Here is a 24,362-nt window from a genome sequence, read left to right on the forward strand (position 1 = left end):
TATTAGGTTAAAATATAGTATATTAATTTTAATAGTAAAATATTGAAAATGAAAAAAAACGCACGAAAAAATTAATGTTCAATGAAATAATGAAAAATGTAATGTGACAAAGTTCTAACTGGATATCTTTACTTTCGTGCTCAGCTACGAAGTTACAATTCCACTCGTGCCGATCAGTGTACCGAAAGTGATTTTTTTTTGGTTTGGTAGAAATGAGGGCACAATTCCGATTACTATGGCGCCGCGATCTGAGGCACCGTTGGAAAGAGGACGTCCTCCCGATTAAAAAATATATGGGGTTATAGGTATCGCAGACGCGAGATATTCCGCTTTAAAGATCAAAAAATCAAAATTTTCAACAAGCAATTTCACACACTATAACCCAATTTACGCTCTTTTTTCACTTCAAATATTTGAAATTACATTGCTAACACACAATAAAATTCAAATTTATTCACATTTATTTAAAGTTTTTTAAACAAAAATTAGCTATTTTAAAAATCACTTTTCACTCTAAGATTTATGTGTTTACAATTATGCGGAAAACTAGCGCTGCCGCATTGTAGATACCATATATAAATTCATCCATAAATTTCTCTTTTTGCGAAAATTCCTCTTCTTTTATTTAAAAAAAATAAATTTTTAAAAATCATATCGAGGACAGTCTTTTATTTTGCTAACACTTGTATTGGCTTGACCAGAAAGGAGTTTTACGCGAAAAAACTTCGAACACACCTGGTTTTGGCTCGACCAGGGTAATTTTTTTAAAGCGAGGCCGAAGGCCGCCAATGCAGAAAGGAGTTCTACACGAAAAAAAACTTCGGACATCGCTGGAAAGATTTTTTATATACATCCTTGATGCAGAAGAGAGTTTTACGAGAAAAAACTATGGCTGGTATTGTCACCGGCGAAGCGAACATACTTGGCGAGTCGAACGCTTCGGCGAAAATTCGACTCGTTCGTATTGTGACTGGCGAATGAACACATTCGCCTAACTTCTTTGTTGCCATACCAAAATAATTGAAAAATGCCACACGAATTCATCCAAAATTGACATTTTTGACATCTTTAATTTGAATATTGTTTTTGTTTACAAAATTTATTTTGAATTTCATACAACCAAATCAAAAAGTCCATAAATTGTTGTTTCTATTTAAACGTAAACAAAAATTGTGTACTTGAAGAAATGTGTGATATAAAGTTCGATGACCAAGATTGGTTCAATAAAGATAAAGAAGACATATTGTAGAGCTTACAGTGCAATGATTCTGTGAAAGCTACGGAAGCTAATATATAATATATTCATAAATATATAAACAGGTATGAGAATGCAGTGAAGACCATATACACTTATATTATTACCGGCTTTATAAAATGAAATTACAGATGAATACCTTCAGCAAAAACGTCTAGAAGCTACTTCGGATCTTGTGAAAGGTGCAAAGATAAAAAAGATGAATACAACAGAGAAGCGTAAAGCAATTAATATGGAACTTTTGGACACTTTTCTCTTCATTAAAACAAACGAAACTGATTTCTTCGTTGATTAAATTTCATCTAGTGACGTATTGGAACCGGTTATTTTATAATTGCGTATTTGGTTTAATGTGTGTGAACTGGAGCTTCCTGGATTTCAAAGGGAGCTTTTACAATACTTTGTGAACAATGAAATATTCTTAGAACAATTACGTGTTTTAAGTACTAAACTGTTGCGAAAAAAATTTAAAGCATTATGGAGAAATATCGAAGAGGCTGGAACCAGTTGAAAAAAACTTCAGTGGTTCAGCAGCGGAAGACAAATAACGAATTCTTTGTAAATATTGTAGTTACATCCCTAAATGCGAAATTCGACTGAAATTTCATTCGCTTCGCCAGTGACAATACCAGCCTATGATATGCTAATAAATAAAACACAGTCATTAAAAAATCTATCATCTATGGTTTCTAACATGTGGCAACATTCGTGTTCCACATAACTGTAAACACAGAAACCTTTTCAGCGATCAGTGATTTTTAAAATAAGTAATTTTTGCTTAAAAAATCTATATTTTAAATTAAATTGAATGTTAATAGTGTAATTTTCAATATGTGAAGTGAAAAATGTGAAAAAATAGTGTTAGTGTGTGAAATTCCATGTGTTACTTATAGAAAAAATTGGACTTTTAAACATGAATATTTTAAAAACTATTAGTCCAATCAATAATATTTATATATATTCCTGCTCTGGAGTCTCCTTTTTCATCCATTTATACCGATCGGAGTTGTCAATCCCCGACCGCCAAAGTAATCGGAATCGTGCCGAAATGAGTCTTAGTCATTTTTCATATTAGTATAAATACCCATTTGCATCAATTTGTATGGCTCATGAGCTAGTGCACTAATTTCATTAGGTCTTCAAGTACACTCTCAGCTACACCTGTTATATTTTCTTCACTGCGTGCTGGACGTGGTCTATTCGGTCGAATATTATTCAATAATGAATGTTGGGTCTCAAGGATAGCACGCTCAGTCGGCCGATTAAAACATTCGTTACAAAGCGTGAATTTTCGTAATAAAGTTGAACAATTTATAAACGTTTTTCAGGCGTATGTAAGTCTTTCAATGATAAAATGCCAAACAATACTGAAAAAAAACCATGACAGCTTGACACGGCTCATGCGAGTTCTGTAAAAAAGGCTATTCCAAAAATAACTATACTTGGCTCACCCGATATATGTGAATAAATAAAATAACTTAATATCCGCATATAATATATATTTCAATTACTCGAAATATACGATTAAAAATAAGAAAACAAATTACAATTTAAAAATTCATTCATTATAAATTAATTTTATTTAATACAAATCATCCACGAAAGTTGTAAAAATGTTTGCAACCAATTGGTCATCGGTGGACACATGTTCCGATATAAACTCTTTTGTCTCAGCTTCCGATTTATCTTCAGCTACGCATCTATTTGAACGTATTACAACATTGTTGCTTAAATTCGGTGCTTCTGAACATTGGATTTCTGTAATAAAATATGCAATAGTAGATCGGTTTAAGTAAAGTTTAATAGAGTTAAATTTAGTTTACTGAAATCATTAAATAAATATAATGCATATCATGTGTCAATCAAGTGTAATTTAATATAGACAAAAATATATTCACACAAACACCTCTATTCTGTGTACTTTACATTTTCAACACATTTCTAATTTATAAAAATTTTAAATATATCAAGCATTTCGTATTCTTTGTCTAAAAATTCCCAATGGAAATTCACACATTTTTAATTTTCTTAACATGAATTTCATATGGGGAAAATCACACACATTCGAAAATGTTTCTTGATTGTAAATGGAATATTGTTAATGTGAAATCATAAAATTTGTTCACAAATTCGATTGTAGGGAACAAGTATCAATATTAACAATTTAATTAGTGTTAGCAACTTCTTTAATGGGAACTAAGGTCTACGAATGTGTATTAAGTAGTTCTTTGGCCATGTGACATTATAGTTAAATTATTATTCGGCGGAATCCTTGTGTGATGGATGGAGCTTCAATATGCTTGACGTTTTTAAAGCACAAGTGGCTGCTATAAAAGTAGCAGCAAATCTATTGTTTTGTATCGTATCATACTTCAGAGAAAATTTTCTTGGATCTACCTAAACTACCTATGCAAATTAGTAGTAGATTCTGAATACAAAAAGCACTGTCCTTATAACCTAAGTATTCCCTTGTGCACGGTAACCTAAGGTTTATTAACAAAACATTGTTGAAGATTTTGGTGGAAAACCTTAATATAGTCAAGAGCTTTCACAAAGAATATAAGAAGAAAGTGAATGCTTTTTGGAATACAGTAATCACCGCTTAAGTGCTCCTTCTTAACATGGAAATCTTTTTAGACACTTAAGCGGGAAAGGCACGTAAATGAATGCCGTTTAAGTGTCTCGAGGACTTTCCAAGTTTTTTCTCAAATACTTCGATTAAATATTTTTTCTTTTAGAATAAAATTCACATTTATTTTAAGCGGGGACCACGGAAATTTATTTAAAAAAACTTAAATGCACCAACATACATTAATTAAAAACACAAAGAAATTCTTGAAAATAATTTTTTCTTAGGCGTATTTACAACGAAAACAAAAAACCAAGAAAAAAGACGTCAGTATAACAATATACAATAAAAAGAAATATTAAGGAAATGATATATTCAGACATGTTCTGCAAATCGTTTTCGGGCATTATTTTCGCATTTTCCGTTTTCAAATCGTTTGACATGTTCTGTAAATCGTTCCGTTTTTGTTTTTTCGGACATCATCAAATCGTTTTGTCGAACTGCAAATCGGAATCGTTACAATTTTCGTTAAATAAAACACAGCATATATTAACAAACAGAAAAGCGTGTGTTGCCAAGATTTGTGAAAATTTCCGCTTTCGTTTAGGGCATTTAAGATTCTATAAGTTTTGGGGTAGAAAGTTAGTGAATCGGAAGAAGAACGTCCCAAGACAGGCAGCGAATCACACCAAGAGCAGCAAATCCATTACATGTTTCCGAAACTCAAGAAGGTGTTTAGAAACAAAATAAGAAATCACTCCTTTTCTGTTAAAAACAAAGATGTTTGTTTACAAATCATTTTACCGTAGCTGCATGAGTACCATCAATGCATCCAATCACTCCTGGTATTTTAAATTTTTGCTCAAAACAACGTTGACGTTGTGCTTTTCTGGAATCCACTTCAGACATTTGAAGCTTAATCCGCTTCGGACACAAAATATTTTCTTAAACATTAATCACTTCGGATAAAATTTTGGAAATTGTGCTTCTACCTTCTACCTATCGGTACTTTCTAATCTAACCAAAGACTTGCCGCCAATTTTATTAAATGAAGAAATAGTATGGAGATTTATCTTCCCAAATGTATAATTACGTTAAGTGTTTCTGTAAATGCATGCTTATGTCCTTTTTAATGGAATTTCACCTTTGAAAGTGGTCGGGCGCTGAGTTTAATTTAAATTTCTTAGTTGGTCCTCGTGCGTCTATAGTAAATACGCGAATTAGTGATTACTCGTTACAAAACTGGAAAATCGCAGAAATTGTGGAGAATTTCTACTGTCCAATAAATTCACCTACGCCTTGTTGGGCGAAATAGAGTGGTTGATAAAGGTCGTGTGGCCCTAAATAAAATTTTTACACAAGCTGATGAAATATGAATAATACGAAAACTTAATAAAGACCCAACAATAAGTGCACCGGTGAAAAAAAGGTGAAATAAGTAGAATTCTACGCCAAGCTGATTTTCATGGTCGTAGAGGTCGAATCATACAGTTTGTTAGTGGGCGTAATAGAATAGAAATGAAGTTTGCTGAAATCACGTTAATAAAGACAAAACACACTGGAAAAACGGTATTTTGGCAAAGTAAAGCAAATGTAATCTTTGTGGTTCAAATGAGAAGTCTTTCGTCTGGCCTAAACCCAACACGGAGGTGGATTCTTCGAGTCTGCTATGTACAGTGAAACATGGTTGAGGCCACGTAATGGTTTGGGGCTATATGTCGTCAGCAGGTGTCGGAAACAAACTATGGCTAAAACTCTTTATTCAAATTTATTGAAACATAATTTATCACAAAGTGTGGAAAAATTGTGCATTCATGACAGTTTTAGGCTTTGCCAGAACAATGATCCGAAGCACAAATTTCAAGTGCTATCGTGGGTATATGGAACTGTCCCTACGTGGTAAAGTAAGTAAGAAGTAGTAAGTAATTGGAAATTTGAGCAGTTTTCTCGAGCAAAAAATTATAAAACATCACATAAGCAACAGACAAGATCTAAAAACAGCATTAGAGATGGAGTGGGAGAAAAATATTCAGAATGCACAAAAAAACGTGTTGGCTCCATTCAATCCAAGCTTATATCTGTTTGACTGCGACGTCGTTTTACTTGGTATTTTGTTTTTGTTGTAATATTATGCCTAAGAAAAAAATATTTAAAAATTTTTTTTTGATTTTAAAATAATGTATTTTTAAATGTGCATTAAAGTTTTTTTTTACTAAATTATATACAAAAATATTACACATTTTCTGTTTAATAAATGGGCACACCAAATAAGCAGTGAGCCACTGTAACTTTTTATTTACACGAAATTCATGATACGAATTTTTTTGCGGAAATAAATATTAATAGGAATGGTTTATTCACATGAAGTTCACAATAAGGCTGATGCAGCCCTCATGAATGTCTTCTGAATAAAAACTTATATTTTAATTTAGATTATCATATGATTAACTTCGGAATTTTGTCACTCAAATTTTTGTTTCAATTTGTTAGCATAGGAAGTCCAGAGATTATTCCAAAAATAGGAAAGATAAAAAGGGAAAAAGAAAATATATATAAATTGACCGTTGGAAAACTAGAGCTAAGAGTCACAAGTTCTTATTGTAGAATTTCTGTATATCAAACAAAGCATTTTGTTGGCTGCATTTTTAATCCATCAACCGTTCAATTGCTGTCCCTCCAATTCTTATTCTGATTTGCGCAGCGATACGATTCTTTGCTGAAGGTAGCTATCAGAAATGCCAAAGAACTGACTTTGGAATTTTACAACCTAAATACAATGTCAGTGATTCTTACAGAAGTGACCACATTGATGTAACAGAAAATACGCCCAAATATATAAAATTTAAGATAAGTGTAGAAGAGTAGTACCATATACATATATATTGCTTTACTTAAAACTACAATCTATGTTTAGAAGAAAGTGATCAGTAGCCTGTTTTTGACATATATGGATACTAGAATGTGTAATTAACTATTACTAGATAATATGTAAAAAAACGGCGACTGGCGATCAGTCATATTCGCCAGTAGCCTCTCTTAATGCATCTTTTAGTCGACGAAAGCCCGTAGGCGACTATACTGAGGCTATTATAGATACATAATAAGGGTGTATGTTATCTCGATATCTAACACATGTTTCATATTAGCTGTATTCGATTGATCACTTCTCTGCTCGCTATCTTTAGGCGCTGCTCGCTTGTAAAAAAATTTACATGTGAAATATTATCCAGTTGAATTCGTACGAGAGAGAGTATGCGGATATCCCATTAAAAATTTTATCGCACTAACCGCTTGCGTTAGTGCTACCAAATTTTTAACTTCATATACTACTTCACTTCATACTTGATTAAATAAAACGTAAGGCATTGACGTAGCTAGAAACGTTGCTATGTCACTGATCTGGTCCTAAACGGCTGGACCGGTTGGAATGAAATTTTTGTGTGTCCTCGGGTGGATTCGAGAATGGTCTAGATTTCGGATCAATATAATTATTTATTCAATTCATTTTAAATAAATAACAAATTGTTGTTGATTTTGGAATGCTTTCCAAATTTAGAAAAATATATTCAACCTTCGAGTCAACATCAACAATATCGATATAGCTTTAATATTTGGCTTTTTGTCGTTGCTGTCTGGTAATTTCAGCCAAACAGTACCCGTCATTCCACTTACGATATATGCGGATGAAATAAAAACATGTTTTACTCTTGATATGCGCGTTCAAGTTCAAAATTGTATATTGTGTCAGAATTTCGTGAATAATTCTATCACAAATTGTTTGATAATAATAAAATTTAATTGTATTGAAGTGAGACAATGTATATGGGACTCATGGAATTTATTCAAAATAACAAAGATGAATTAATAAAAATATCCATCGAACAAACAGTGCCTGGTAAAGAAATTATATTCAAATCTATTAACATTGTTTTTTTGAAATGTCAGTTATCCAGTAGTACTGGATTTACCACTGTCACCACACTGTCACAACTTGGAATGCGCAGAAAATTTTGCAATGGCCACAATTGAAAATTTGAAGGTGAAGTTGTACGGATGCCACTGATTCTTTCAGATTCGCTTACCTCATTCAAACTGAATTTATTTATATATAGTTCTCAAAGGTTAACCACAAATATTATATATCGATTGGCGTTACGATAAATTACGTTTTGTGTAAACTAAAACAATAGTTTACTTATTCAAAATATAGTTTTAAATTAAAACAGCTTCAAAATTTCATTTGGCTCGTAGAGTACACATACAGTAGGTAGAAAAAGTAAGTTATCAAAACAACCAGCACTTTTTTTTAAATGCGAACTACTTTTTCGATTTATCGAATATTAATTTCCATAATCAATTTGCATGGGATCATGTGTAGAAGTTCACGTAAGTGAGGAAAATTTTTGATTGTCATTCACTTGGGAGTGGCCAGAAACGATTCTTCTCCACATGGTTCAAGCAGCTCACGACTTCCGGTTTTAGACCAAGTATACTCTGGGTAGCCAACAAACAGCCGTTTGGAAGCGAGCTAAAGTGAGAAGACGAACCCGCTTTTGCGGTTGTGCGTAGGGTTTGGGATCCACCACATAAAAACGAAGTACCAATGAAAAATCGACGAAAGCCTCGGATGAGATACCGCCCTTTTGATGCCGACACCTGCAAATGTTTTAAGGATAATGATTTAAGGGCATGCACTTGGAATGTCCGAACCTTTAATTGGGAAAGTGCCTCTGCTCAGCTGGTTGATGTCCTCATACGACTAAAGGCTGACATCACCGCCATCCAAGAAGTGCGATGGACGGGACAAGGACGGAAAAAGGTGGGTCCTTGTGACAACTTCTACAGAGGCGATATAAAGGAGTGCAAATTTGGTGTTGGATTTGTAGTGGGAGAGAGACTCCGTCGCCGAGTACTGGCATTCACCCCGGTGGATGAACGTCTAGCCACAATCCGAGGTTCTACAACATATCGCTTATTTGCGCCCACGCCCCAACGGAAGAGAAGGACGATGTGACCAAAGATGAGCGCCTAAAACGTACCACATCGCTTATTTACGCACAAGCTCCAACGGAAGAGAAGGACGATGTGACCAAAGATATTTTCTATGAACGCCTAGAACGCACCTATGAATGCTGCTCCTGCCACGATGTCAAAATCGTGATTGACGATTTGAATGCTAAGGTGGGTAAAGAAGCTGTCTTTGGGACAACAGTCGGAAAATTCAGCCTCCATGACGAAACATCGCCAAACGGCCTGAGGCTGATCGACTTCGCTGGGGCCCGAAATATGGTCGTCTGTAGTACCAGATTCCAGCACAAGAAAATTCACCAAGCAACATGGCTGTCTCCTGATCGAAACACGCGTAACCAAATCGATCATGTTCTGATAGACGGAAGACATGTCTCCAGTGTTTTTTATAATCAATTTACATAAAGATGTCCACCCGTAGCCAAATATTGCTAAAAATTTTAATAAAAGCCAGGTTTCAATATGTAATGTTATTTCTGGTTATAACAAAGAAAATCGAGTAATCAGGAAGAAGAAACAAGGACGCCCAAATATTACAACGGAGAGATTTATAAAAAGAATTTATGATATTTAAAATTCTGATCCCTTCAAACCTATAGGAAAAATTCACGCTTATTAAGCTTATAAAAGAAGGCAAGAAGGTCCCCTCTGTACACACTGTCAACAAATTATGCCAAGCCAATACTCATGTCCGCGTTGCAAGTTACCCTACCTAAATGAGGCAAATAAGAAGAAACGACAAAAATTTTATTTTATTTTTGTACATTGTGGATATTAAAAAGTTTGATAACTAATTTTTTCAACCTGAAATTTACTGTTTGTATATATATCGAAAAATGCCTCGCCACTCAAAATTCACCGCGTGCTTACTCGCATATTTCTCATACTTGTGTATAAAAACACTCAGCCAAATATGTCGTGGTGGTTTTAACACTCACAGTGCGGTTAAAAAACACTTTACTCTCTTCTGCTTTTTTATGTTATTACTTAAGTGCTGAGCACAAAGACGACGACACGACACGACGTAGCGACGGTCGACTACAAATGTCGCGTTGAAGCCAGCCTTAAGAACGCGTGTATTTTAATATTTGACATATGTCGCCCGTCGTTTGTCGTCTATGTGTACAGCACTTTAAGCTGAGCGACAACACAGAATAGGCAATTTAAGTTAATGACATTCTCAAATTGTAACAACTCTCTGAGTATTGAGTTCATTAAATACTTTGTTGTTCTTTGCACGCTCGTTTGGTGTGTTTTATATGTGATTTACACGGGTGGCAGTCGAAGACGCTGCCATGCTTGTGCTAAGGACCCTGTAAGCAACAGCTAATGGTTAAATGATCAACAAAACAATAGTTAGCGTTTATGTGCATGGACATGAAATAATAATCACATTTTCCCAAAAGCAAATATTATCTATGTTAAAAAGGGATATACATATTTTAATTAACATAGTACTGGTGATGGGTGTTTCTTGTTTTTCCCTTTGCTTGTCATGAGTAAGATCTCCACTTGTCAGTGAAAATCAAAAAGAAGAGTGTGTGTAATGGTCAGACCAGTTCGTTATGTCGTTAGTTAGTTAAATATCCGAAAATTGTAGTATAATATTTTTTTTTATTAAATTATTTTTTAATACAAAAATATTCAAACGTAGTTTTGAAGGAAGTAATGTACTTAATAAGCAAATTCACGTTTTATACGAGATATATTAAAATATTTCTATACTCTCGCAAAAAAAGTTGCTAAGAGAGTATTATAGTCCATATCATAACGGTTGTTTGTAAGTCATAAAACTAAACAAGTTAGATATAGGGTTATAAGTATATATCAAAATGTTCAGGGTGATGAGGCGAGTCAAAATCCGAATGTTTGTCTATCCGTCCGAGCAACGGATAACTTGAGTAAAAATTGAGATATCTTGACGAAACTTGGAACACATGTTCTTTGAGAGGGTTGCTTTTGAAAATGGGACCACTGCCCACAAAATGGCGAAAAGCGAGAACACATAAAGTTTCATAACTCAGCCATAACCATTATAACTGTAAAATTTGGTACGAAGGATCGTCTTAGTAAGGGGCATATTTATATGTAATTTTGTTGGGGAAGTGGGCGCGGCCCCGACCCCAAATAGGTTTTTTGTATATATCTCTCAAACCAATAAAGCTATATAAACCAAACTTTCTGGAGTCGGTTCCCTTACGTACCCCACCACACACCTTGAAAATAGTTGAAATCGCATAATAATCACACCCACGTCCCACACAAAGGTTAGGTTGAAAATTACTAAAAGTGCGTTAACTCACTAACGAAAAACGTCAGAAACATTAAATTTTACAGGAGAAATGGCAGAAAGAAGCTGCACTCATTTTTTTTACAAAATGGAAAATGGGCTTGGCATCGCCCACTTATGGGTCAAAATTCATATCACAGGAACTACTCAACAAATTTCAATGAAATTTGGTATATAATATTTTCTTTACACCCTGATCACACGTGTAGAAAATGGATGAAATCGGTTCACAACCATGACAACCTCCCATATAACTCAATATTGAATTCTATCTTATTCCTTCACTTTATAATATAGACATAAGGAATCAATGAAGATAGCGAAATAAAACTTTACACAACTACTGAATATGATCTGTGGCATCACTTGTGAAAAAATTCGAAATCGGACTATAACTTTTCAATGCCCAGGATATCGAATATGAAGAACTTAGAGCCTTAGGGTAATTTTTCACCGAAAATATCGGTAAATCTCTCAGATATCTTTATGTAATTCAGAGAAAGCTTTTTCTTCTAATAGTATGTTTCTGTACCAGAAATGGTTAAAATCGGCTAGCTAGCTTTCATATACCTAATTATAAGATTTTCAATAATACGATGGACTTAATAGCTTATAAATCGGTTAATATGTGAAATATCCTAGCCAAATTAAGTAAGCATATAATCTTAGATATAATGTATGTTGGGGTTGAAAATGAGTGAAAACGGTTCAGGTATTACCTCAGCCTATATACTATATATGTTTACTATTGTTTTTCTATTGGACTTTATGCCGAATATATGGGTCAAATTGTGTGTTATCTTAATAAAAATAAAGCAAAAAATTGTGAGAGTATAAAATGTTCGGTTGCACCCGAACTTAGCCTTTCCTTACTAGTTGTATTAGTAATTATTGTAATGCTCGTAAATTTCCATAGTTATTTAAGTTGGAATACGAAGATGACTTCTTCCTGAAGGTCAATCAATATAAGAAGTTTTAAAAAATTTATATTATTTTTCTTTGCTGCTCTTAACCTAACAGCCCCTTTTTGCATATTTTTCTCACTGAGTGTACATATATCTTATCAGTTAAATTATTCCAAAATGGACCAATTCTGCAAATTCACCATTACGGAATGTTTCCCCATTTGTATCAGCATCACACATTTTTCAAATGGTTTTCCTTTTTTTAATATAGTCAAAACTGTGCCAATTTAATAATTAATTAATGTTTTTTATACAATTCCTACACTTATACTTCCATTTTTCGCTGATCAATAATTTTAAGCTTTTTGATCGAATTCAACATTTTTATTTTACTATTTTTTTAATTTGCACATTTCATTTTCATTTTTTCAAGTTATGTTTTTAATTCAGTTTTTACAACGATTTTATCTTATTTTTAACAATAATAATAATATGAATATTCGTTATTTCATAAAACTACTGTACTATGCAATAGCAAGTACATTAGTGGCTCAGTAGCTTCTCCACTCATAGTTCTCATTACTGCAGTTCACTGGTCTGTACAAAGCAGCATATTATAATGATGTTCCTACACACAATGATCCCCCTTACCAAATTTCGCTTTCATAACTTTGTAGCTTTTGGCTGTATACATTTTTATAAAGACATGTACACATTTTTATAAAGATCTATAAATTTTACTCAAGTTAATGACAACCACTCTACATACCTACTCTAATGTACGGACAGACTGGCAACCGGATTTTAACTATCGCGCCACCCGGATCATTTTATAAATATATCTCTATACGGGTGTCACCAAACATTTTATACTCTCGCAATTTATTTATTTAATTTTATTATATAACAAACAATTTGACTCACATATTCGGCATATATGTATATGGTACAAAATCCATTGAAAGTATAAAACCCCTAATATTATGACCCGATTTCCTCATTTTTGGCACGAAACATATTATTAGAAGAAAACTATTCCCTCTGAATTTCTTCAAAATATCTGAGAAACATACTTTTATTTTCGGTAAAAAATTTGTTAGAAGCACTGAGGTCCCCATATTCGATATATAGGGTCTGGAAAACTTATGGTCCGATTTTGACTATTTTTAAAAGGGCGATGCCACTCTATAAATGCAGTATTTTTGCAAAGTTCTGTTTCGATATCTTCACTAGTGCTTGCTTTATATATTGAAAAGTAAACGATTCGGATCGACTTCAAAGTTATGGTATATGGGAAGTAGGCGTGGTTGTGAATCGATTTAAAGTATTTTCCCAACATATCATTGGGAAGCCAAACAGATATGACCCATAAGTGGGGGAACCACGCCCATTTAAAATTTTGTACACCATTTTGAGTGCAGTTCTTCTGTACCATCTTTATAATGAAATTTAAGGTTTCTGGTGTTTTCCTTACTGAATTAAAGCATTTTTAGTAGATTTCAACATAACCTTTCTATGTGAGGTGGGCGTGGTTATCATCATTTTTGGACTGAATAAGGTAGGACCTAAAAGAAACGACTCTAGAAAGTTTCCTTGATATAGCTTTGGTAGTTTACGAGATATGTACAAAAAACTTAGTAGGGGGCGGAGCCACGCCCACTTTCCCAAAAAAAATACATCCACATATGCCCCTAAATAGTGCGATCCCTCATACTAAATTTTACTTTAATAGCTCCATTTATGGCTTAGTAATGGCACTTTATGTGTTTTCGGTTTTCGCCATTTTGTGGGCGTGGCAGTGGTCCGATTTTGCCCATCTTCGAACTTAACCTTCTTATGGTGCCAAGAAATACGTCTTCCAAGTTTCATCAAGATATCTCAATTTTTACTCAAGTTACAGAGACCGGATTCGAACTTTACTCGTTACCCTGATCATTTTGATATATAACCCTATATCTAACTCGTTTAGTTTTAGGACTTACAACCAACCGTTATTTGGACAAAGCTATAATACTCTCGTAACAACTTTGTTGCGAGAGTATAAAAAACAATGGGTGAACAAAAGTATTATACTCTGTGCAATATATTGTGAATGTATAAAAATTACTATAGTTCACTTAAATAAATGTAAGCCAATATTTATATATATACAAAATTTGCAGTAACTTACCTGGTTGAGATATAACTCCTGCAAAGCTCTCACTTGAATTAGAATTTTGGATAGGATATTTAGATTTTATTGAAGCCTCTTCTACCATTGGAAACCCAGCAAGAATATGAATATGATCAATCTCAATGGAAGATTTTAAATTATTCTTTTGAGGATGGACGCAGCTTTCCAAATATAACATAATTAATTTATATTTATTATTCTCTTTAATCCTTTCGTCTATTAGAGGACTATGACATAAAGTGTTGATTAATATTTCAGCAGAAGGTAAATCTAAATAAATATTTGCTGTAAACATAGAGAATAGAGTAGAAATTAAATCAGCCCGATATTCATAATCATATTTATTCCACAGAGGCACATCACATATCCCACTGAAAGCTGTTAAAAAATTCGCCTGAATCGCCTGAAGAATATGAAATAAAAGTAAAAATAAATGGGAGTTAAATTGTTTAAAGCAAATACCGTAATAATTTCATATTTAAAATTATTTGGACATGCATTTAAAACTTGGGATATGCATCTTTGTGTGGAACAAATAAGTTCATGAACAATTGTCTCCAGCTCAGTTCCTGACGAATAGATTTTTGTTTTTATTATCTGCAAATAAAATAAATGAATATCATATTTTTTTAATCTTAAATATTAATTTTTTATATTATATTATATTTTTCTACTATTATTCATATTGTTTGTTATATTGTTTTTTTTTTTAACCCTGTGCAAAAGAGAGGTCTCTCTGGCCTGCAATATATCGAAAACGGTCCTTCCAGCTGCTGTAGTTTAGTAAGACTCGTCTTTCGACTATAATTGGTGTGTTTACTGGTCATAGTCAATAGGCACACACGCGGTGAGGCTTGGAAACAAGTCAGACGCTGGTTTCCAAAGCTGTTTGGAGGAAGGCGAAGAGGCATCATCCAAGCACTTCCTCCTTCAATGTTCAGCAATCGCCAGGCTTAGGTGAAGTGACTGGAATCTTGAATATTCTTACATTAAGTAATTAAGTAATGGGAGTTAAGGAAGTATTCGCCCTATTTTATTCTTTTTTGGCAACAGGCATACGAACTGCATCTTAATGATTTCAGGGAAATGTTATATACTATTTTTTTTGGAAACTGGCCCAATAAATACAGACATACAGACAGTTATGACCATATTTGTAATTGTAATAAAATTGGAATTGGTCATTGGAACACACATTTCCCCAACATTTATTCTTTAAGACAGATATAGACTTAATAATAAACCCAAACGATTATCATCTTTTAAAGGTTTGAGCTTAGCAAATAAACTGAAATAATTAATGCAGTCAAAAAATGTGAAGGAAAGCTCTATTCAAAAAATGCAATATTTATAAGTCCATAATTTATGGAATTGTAAATAAAGAAAAACAAATTTTAGAATATGTTAACAGTGCATTATCGAGCCCTGGAAAACGTAAAACGCCCCGTGCACTTTAGAAATGATTTCTATTACAACGCAGCTACGGATTGATTTTAAAAGAAAAAGCTTAGCAGCTACATGTCAAGTTAAAAGTTATTATTTTTATTAATTCAATTTCAGAAGAAAAATCTTCGCGACTGGAACTATTAGAGCTACAAACTAAAGCTCAGGAAATTGTACTATGTCCAGAACAAATTTATAATGCAGTTGAATCCGAGTTATATTGGAAGCTTTTTCTTTTTCTAGAATTGATTGCCTCAAAAGAAAAAAATTGATTACCTCTTCTTAACAATGTATCTTCGCATCCAAACGAAGATTAATTAAAGTCTGCAGACGGCTGAATTCCAGCCGTATTTTTGCTTCCGAATGTCCCTAAGTTAATTCAATAAATGGATCGAAACGCAATAAGAATAACAAAAATACATATTGAAATTCGAAAATATCCAAACAACTAACTTGAAGTGTTTTCAGCAACCAAATGGAAGGATGAATATTCTCAAATGCTTATTTCCTGAGGTATGGGGTGATTAAAAATAAAAACGTCTTGATTAGCAACAATTCATTTTTATTAGGTTACTTTTATATACGAAGAAATAAATATCTGGAATATAGACCTTAGAAAGCAATTCGGAAGATCAATTTGAGGAAAATGAACCCTAACGAACGATGAAATGAACATCCAAAGTGGAATCAATTGGAAAGTTGTACAATGTTAAACAGTTGTAATTAGTGTACATAACATTTGAAAACTCGAATAACTTAATATTCAATTATTGTTACAGAGATGCCGTCGTCAAGAAAACTGTTTCCATTTATCGCCAAAATGGATTAGTGTGTGGCAACTTGAAAGCAAATTCTTGAACGTATAACTTCCGGGTTAGTTCGAATTTTCGCGAGTGCACTGATATAATAAAAGAGGGCTGAGGTAATTTCTGAACCGATTTCACTAATTTTCATCACCAAATTTTTTTAATTTATTTATAATAACTGAGAGATTTACCGATGTTTCAGCAAAAACTTAGCCACAAGCAATGAAGTTATAATCCAATTGCGCTGATTTTTAGATGGACGATGTCACACAGTGAAGTATTTGTGTAGTTTTGTTTCAATATCTTCACTGGTGTTTAGTTTATATATTGAAAGTGTACGAATCAGATGGACTTCTAAATTGTGTTATAAGGAACTTAAGCGTGGTTGTTAACCTATTTCGGCTATTTTCAAACTATAACTATAAAAAATGGCATAAACCGAATTTCGCTGAAATTGGTTAAGTCCTGAAATATTGTGTTTGACCTATAAGTAGGCGGGGTCACACCCATTATCCATTTTGTATACCAATATGAGGGTAGCCTTTCTATACTTACTTTGCCATCATTTTTAGAGTGAGTCCAGAAAGTTTCCCTAATTTTCTATATATTTATGGTTTAGTTATAGCAATGGTCCGATTTCGCCGATCTGCAATACCAATCCTTGAGCCACGTAACACGTCTTAAAAATATATCTTAATGTTTACTCAAATTATTGCTTGGACAGACATCCGGATTTCTATTTTACATCCAGATCATTTTGATATATATAACCCTATATCTAACGCGTTTTGTTTTAGGACTTACAAACAACCGTTAGGTGAACAAAATTAGTATGAAAAAAATGCTAAAATGCTGAATAAAAGTTTAGAGCAACCCAAATAAAATAAAAATAAATAATATATAGGAAAAAGTATTAACAGATCTTCGTGAAAAGTACATCACTTTGCATTTTTGAAGAATGGCATATAAATTCTATGACACCAAGTCACAAAATTATTTAAAGATTTGGACCGACACTTTCACTATGATTGGAATTACAGAAAAGTTTAAATGTTTTCACAACTTCGATTTCGATTCGAACTTTATAAAACTATTAAAAATATGGTTATGAGGCTAGTTCAGTTAGATGGATGGAAACGTCAATAACTAAGACTCCCCAAAAATTTCAGGTAAAGTGGTCCAGAAGCCCGGGAAATCGTGAGCATCGTTTTGAAAAAAAAGGAGAAACACGTTTTAATGTCGCGCCATCTTCGTATCTGGGAAAATCCTCATAAAAGCGAGATTCTTTAACAGATCGCTTATTTGCGCACAAGCTCCAACGGAAGAGAAGGACGATGTGACCAAATATATAGCGCCTCTGAATGCTGCTCCCGCCACGATGTCAAAATCGTGCTTGGCGATTTTAACGCTAGGATGGGTAAAGAAGATGTCTTTGGCATAACAGTAGGAAAATTCAGCCTCCATGGCAAAACATCGCCAAACAGCCTGAGGCTTATCGACTTCGCTGGGACCCGAAATATGGTCGTCAGTAGTACGAGATTCCAGCATAAGAAAATCCATCAAGCAACATGGATGTCTCCTGATCGAAATACGCATAACCAAATCGATCATGCTGTGATAGACGGAAGACACGTCTCCAGTGTTTTAAAGGTGCGTGCGCTCCGAGGACCAAATGTACACTGGGACCATTATCTAGTAGCAGCGAAGATACGCACCCGCCTCTGTGCAGCATAGAACCCCCGTCAACAAAGACAAGGAAGGTCCGACGTCGAAAAGCTGCAATCGTAACACTACTACTCAACTTGCACTCTTGTGAATGCACCGTATTTCCAAAATTAGCTATCAAAAAGCACTGACAAATTATCAGCAGATACATCAACATTAAATACATCCTCTTTTAATTCTGGATTTATATTAATTTAAACTCTTTCATATTTGAAGTTAAATTTTCGGACATTGTACATTTTAATTTTGACGAGATGTAAAACATGGTAATCTCGAAATGAAAATTTACTTTTTTGATAGTATTACAACCACATTTTTAGCCACAGTATTTTTAAGAGACTGATCTTGGATAGATCAGATTGTCAGCTACAACTTTCGATTGATTTTTTTAGATGTCGAAGGGGACTTTCTATGAGGGAAAGTGGAAGAAATATTGATAAGGTCGATAAGGTTGATAAGGGTTCGAGAAGATAAAATAAACTTCAATATATTTAAAACTGGAAGAAACATTTAATGTTGTAATTTAAAAAAAGGATAATAAAGTGAGAGTACATAAATAGGTGCATCATAACTGCTGGACCACCCACTTAAAGGTATAATTTAGATTATTTCGAATACTTTATCATCGAATGAAATATATAGGATATTAGCGGTATTCGATTAATCATTTGAGTAAATAAAACGTAAGGCATAGACGCTGCCACAAAGAAACTGGCGCATCACTTAACCAATCGATGACAGCTATTATAGCTAATATTCATGCGTTGAAATTAAACGTACATTCCGTCAAATAAGTAACCGGAAATTCTAATTTTAAAATTTTCCGCTGAGAATATTAAAAAAAAAAACATTTTCCCCCCCAAGTTGGCACAACTGTCAGCCACTATTCTGTCAATTTTTATTGATATGTGTCATTTAGTTTGTTTACGGCGTCATTAGGAACAAGTCAACCTTTTGTGTGCGTTGCGATTTTTATATGCCCCTCTTTGAACGATTTATACCAATCGTAAACTTGAGTTTTCACATGTTTGAATCACCAAATGTTTTTTCAACGTTTTGGCACAAGAAATTTCGTTTGAAACACAAAATTCACACAAACTAATAATAATTTGTTAATTACTAACTAATTTTAGAATTTCCGTGTAATTATTTGACAGAATATATTATGCAAGTATAACATACAAATGTTTTTTTTTTAACATTTCCCATGTTTTGGCACAAGAAATTTCGTATTTACACACATAATTTTGATTTTATATTTTAAGTACCATATATTTCTTAGTTGAAGATTTATAAGAGAACGAATGAAAATATGCATATAAGAATACTTCTACAATCCTATCGTATTTTAAAGCCCATTTAAGTAAATACTAAATATACCAAACTCTGTAACTCTACTCTTAAGTTATGTGCTGAACACATAGAAGACGGCAAGCGACCAGCGACATCTGTCAAATATTAAAATACACGCGTTCTTATGGACACAGATTTTTTGACAACAGCACGACTACGCGACAACAGGCTTGTAGTTGTCGTTGTCGCTAAATTAAAAATGTTTCTAATTTTGGCGACGACAATAGGTAGCTGTAGAGTTGCCACTAATATGTGAAATGTAAAATTATTAAAAGTTATAACAAATATGACGTTATTTTGCCAGCAGAAACGTAAAATAGCTTTCATATATCATTTATAATAACAACCGATTATTTAAAACAAATAAATCGCCAATTTTTACATTTTTTGCACAAATAATTTCACTTAAACTATATATGTAAATTTTATTGAAGTGAAAGATTTTATTACTGCAACAATGAAATTGCTGTTTGATATGTCGCTGCCGTCTTCAAAAAGTTCAAGACGTGGCACAGTGGGCCCAATGGAGCTTATTTCTCGGATTAATTAAAAAAAAATATATGAAGATCCTTTAAAACTATGTATACTTGCTTAAAGTACACAAAATTCTACATCACTAAGCAAAAAAAAATAAATGTCAAATACGTAGTAGTGTAATTCTAAAAATTTGTAAAACTTAACCATCGAACCATCAAACTCAGGTAATAATTGAACTTTGTTTGCTAAATTGTGTGTAAAGTTATAATTGCAAAAGTATGTTTTTTTGAGATTACATATATGAAGTGCAAAAAATTTATTTTCTTAGTTTAACTAGACAAAAAGTTGGTAGTTCAATTGAGTTCAGATAAGATTTAAACACCATTGGAAAATTAAGTGTTATTTTAGAGAAATTTAGGTTGCGCATCAGTGCGCCTCAGAAGATATGCTCGCATTTGTAATAATATTCCTTATGCAATTTATAAATTAAATTTGCTTCTGGACTGCAGCTTGTGCGCCTAACGGTTTTTTTGTTGTTACATTTACTGTGTTGTTTATACTGTTGGAGTTTCGTAGGATTTGCTTTTGTTGCTGTTATTTTATATTTTTATTTTTTGTTTTGTTTTAATATACCATCTTTTAAGAGTCATGTGATTAAATTTTGCAGGAACATGCTCAAACGTCGTTTTTTTACTCGCCTCAGCTTGTACAATATTTTCAATTATGTCAGCTGTAGGATATTGGATGAAAAAATCATGCATTTAAAAGAAGAGCTAAAAAATCGTACTTTTTATTCTGAAGACAACTCTCATGTTTTCAATGAACGAATAAACAAATTTGTATTTGAGTTTAAGAAAAAATGGAATAAGGCCCATAGAAGGGAAGACAGATTTCTATCTGATATTAATAAGAATTGGCTACAATCGTCAATTGTGTGTAAATTAAAAAAACTAAATTTTTAAGAGACACCACAGAGTTACGAGTTTTACTTCATGCAGTAGAAACTAAATTAAGAACAACCGGCTCCGTAGAAAAATCAAAAGCGATACGTAGTATCGTACATTTTTCACCAGCAACAGCCAAAAGTTTTAACGAAAGTTTAAAGAAACCTATAATCAGTACAAAAATGTCAAATCTTAAAGCTCTAGCTGTCTTCGTAGAAGCTAAGCTGTCTCGCTACCAATACATTGTTGTTAGACAATCTGCTCCAGATAAGTTTCCAACATATAAAATTATGCAAAAAGAGAAAAAAAGAGCTATCCAGAATATCGGTGCATTACAATAAGCGAAACTTCCGCTGAAGTAAGTTTACAAGCACTATTAAACCACATAGCAGAACGATTAATACAAATTCATGAAAACCGTATTGACTCGTTAAGTAACCAAAAACTCCAACTGCATGCTAAATGGGGATTTGATGGGAGCTCTGGTCACAGTTCGTACAAGCAAGCTTTTCATGGATGTGATGGTATCGATTCCTCCGTATTTTTAACCACAATTGTGCCTCTCAAACTTATGTTGGCTGAACAAGTAATTTGGAAAAAATCTTTGACCATCATAAACTAGATTTTGTAGGCCCCTAAAAATTTAATTTGTGAAGTAAACCATTGAGGCGATTACGGAAAAGGAAAGGGTAGAACAAGAGATTAAGAATTTAATTTGTACAACTATACTAGTTAATGACAAAGTTGTATATGTGGATCACAAATTAATTTTGACAATGATTGATGGGAAGGTGTGCATGCTTTAACTGGAACTACATCAACACAAAAGTGCTAAGGATTTTAACAATATAGAAGACATGATCGAAAGACCTGTAAATGTAGAAAACTTGAAATTTGGCTTATTTGTTCTTCACGGATGGATTAGATTTTTTGAAAGTCTCCTACATATTTCATACAAATTACCGATACAGAAATGACAAGCTAGAACCGATTAAGAAAAACAAATCATTTCTGAGACGAAGCGAAGAATTCAGAAGCAATTTAAAGAAACTTTAGGATTAATAGTGGACCAACAAAAACCTAGCTTTAATAATAAACCCAAATTATTACCCTCCTCCTCCCGCCCAACCGACGCGTGGGGCGTAGTCCGCATACGAGCGGAATTTGCAGAGTCTAGAAAGGCAAGAGATTTTTAAGCGTTCAGTTCTCAAACTGCTCAACTACAGAAAGAAACATTTCAACAGCTGAGATTTAAAAATTTATAAAAACAAAAAGTTAAAAATTTCTGAATTTTACTTATTAAGAGAAGACAAAATAGTTTTTTTGATGCTAAATATTGAGTCAGATGGATCAAATGTGCTGGAATGAGAATTAAAATCCTGACATATTCGGCGGAATGGTTCGTTTAACTCAAAATTTGTTCTAGAAGACCATTACTTCGGTCTAAACTGCCTAGTTGAACGCAATGCGATATTAAACTTAATATCAGACAATAGGAATGAACTACAAACTAAACCATTCAGAAGTTTTACTAGGAATATTATACCTAGCATTTCTCTGCGACTAGTGAGTGTTGGAAGATTTATAAGTTTTAAACGACTAGTATACGGAGAAGATTCAAACTTGAATCTCAATGTAAGTGGCCTAAAGCAAAAAGTAAAAATTGTTTTTGAACGGACTCAAGCTTATCAGAATGGGATTGATAGCAAGGATTCCATATCACAGAACCATACTCCTCACTAAATTCTTTAGACCAACGTTTAACAAAGCTAAGAGCACCTTTAGATTTTAAGACAATTGAATTTACATGAGAATTAAAATTTAGTTTAGGGTCCATAGTAACTCCTAAATCAACAAAGCTAAAAACTTGCTCTAAACTGAAGTTATAAACTACATAGGGAGAAAGATCAACAGTTCTACGGGAAAAGCACATCGTTTTACATTTTTTAAGATTCAGTGGCATATCATTTTTGTGACACCAAGTAACTAAATTATTTAAATCCGATTGCAACTCAGTCCTTTCGTTATAAGAAGTATATGATTAAGTTTTACATCATCCGCATATAATAAAATTTCTGAAAACTTAATTACAGAAGGTATATCATTGATGAACAACAAGAACAGAATCGGGCCGAGATGACTACCCTGTGGAACTCCTGAAGTGACACTAATTGAATCGGATAATGTATTATTAAATAAAACTTGTTGTTTTCTGTTAGTAAGATATGAGGATACCCATTCAAGAAGAAACACCCAAACAAATCCATTTGGAAACACAAATGACGGTAATACCAGACGTTTTTTTCAAAATGCAGAAAAGTCTGCTGAAATAACCTCTAAAAATTTAAATTTGATAAAGCAAATGGACATTCTTTTAATCCTGGTGTCTAGTGAGTATGAAATAAGCAACAAAAAATTTCGAGTTTTTTCACGTAAAACAGCAAAACTTTTTGTTAAGTTGTATCCGTGGTACAACATGCCCCCGACTTTGCACAAATACTTTATACACGGACCTGAAATTATTGATAACACTTTTGCCTATTGGCCAATTATCAGAAGAAGCACAAGATGCTCGCAGTCGGGAATTACATTCAAGAAAGTGCAGCCGCGAAAAGTCTAATCAAGATATTCTCAATTCTTTATTTTTTAACCTCAGATCCAATAATTTCAAGCATGCGAAGATTGCCAAAAAAGAACTTGCAAAATTTACCAGAAGAGGCTGTCGATTTAATTATACGTGATGAGTATGGAAATGATAGTGAAGATGTTGATGATGATGATGATGATGTCGACGATGACGATGATGATGTTAGTGAAGGTGACAAGTATTACAATGAGAGTTTAGATGCAGATGACATCGATATTAAATAAGAATTTTTTGGAATTGCTTCAATTCTATAGTCATATCTAGTAAATCATTATTTTAATATTACAGCTGCATCCAAATCTTCTTAAAAACTATTTGTTGTGACTTACTGGATTTGAATAAAATATAAAATAATCAAAAATTATAAAAATAAAGCTTCACTTAATTAATCCGAGAAATGAGCTCCATTGGCCCCACTGTGCGCTGGTTTCAAAGCGACATTTGCAATTAGCCGTCGCTACGTCGTGTCGTCGTTTTTGTGTTCAGCACATTAGTCTTATTGTTGAAATTTAAGAGATCTATTTATTTGGATTTTGACTCTTATAGTAAATTAGCGATATCTAAATAATATTATTAACACATATCATATCACGTTTTACACCTACCTTTGATAAAGTAGAGTATATATCTTGCATGTCCTTCAGCATAAAATTAATCATTAAATCACTTCGACTCCCTTGATTCACAATTTTGCACCATAAACTAATGACATCGTAGATTTTCCCACGTAAACGCCTAAGGTAAACT

The 24,362-nt window shown here is 33.2% G+C and overlaps 1 protein-coding gene and 1 long non-coding RNA gene across 9 annotated transcripts in view; one reads left to right on the forward strand and one right to left on the reverse strand.

Annotated features, from left to right (window-relative positions):
• The first annotated feature begins 520 nt into the window (after positions 1-520).
• LOC114805105 (uncharacterized) lies at positions 521-24,224 on the forward strand. Of its 6 annotated transcripts, XR_008470628.1 has the most exons (6): positions 521-1,320; positions 1,387-2,283; positions 15,781-16,176; positions 16,233-16,382; positions 16,443-16,585; positions 17,639-24,224. It is a non-coding gene; the product is annotated as an uncharacterized LOC114805105 (long non-coding RNA). The 6 variants fall into 6 exon arrangements; XR_008470627.1 differs by lacking the exon at positions 17,639-24,224 and having other exon boundaries at positions 533-1,320; positions 16,443-16,591; XR_008470629.1 differs by lacking the exon at positions 17,639-24,224 and having other exon boundaries at positions 540-1,320; positions 1,387-2,115; positions 16,443-16,591.
• LOC105220167 (uncharacterized) overlaps positions 2,740-24,362 on the reverse strand; it is a 65,943-nt gene continuing 44,320 nt past the window's right edge. For all 3 annotated transcript variants that reach the window (XM_054228142.1, XM_054228140.1, XM_054228141.1), the window contains 4 exons: positions 24,221-24,350; positions 14,683-14,817; positions 14,218-14,623; positions 2,740-3,013 (listed from right to left, as the gene is read on the reverse strand). In XM_054228142.1, the coding sequence (XP_054084117.1) occupies positions 2,838-3,013; positions 14,218-14,623; positions 14,683-14,817; positions 24,221-24,350 (847 nt within the window). In that variant the 3' untranslated portion in view covers positions 2,740-2,837. The remainder of the gene's footprint in view (positions 3,014-14,217; positions 14,624-14,682; positions 14,818-24,220; positions 24,351-24,362) is intronic.

The sequence above is a fragment of the Zeugodacus cucurbitae genome, chromosome 3 (assembly GCF_028554725.1).
Source record: "Zeugodacus cucurbitae isolate PBARC_wt_2022May chromosome 3, idZeuCucr1.2, whole genome shotgun sequence".
NCBI classification, from domain to species: domain Eukaryota; kingdom Metazoa; phylum Arthropoda; class Insecta; order Diptera; family Tephritidae; genus Zeugodacus; species Zeugodacus cucurbitae.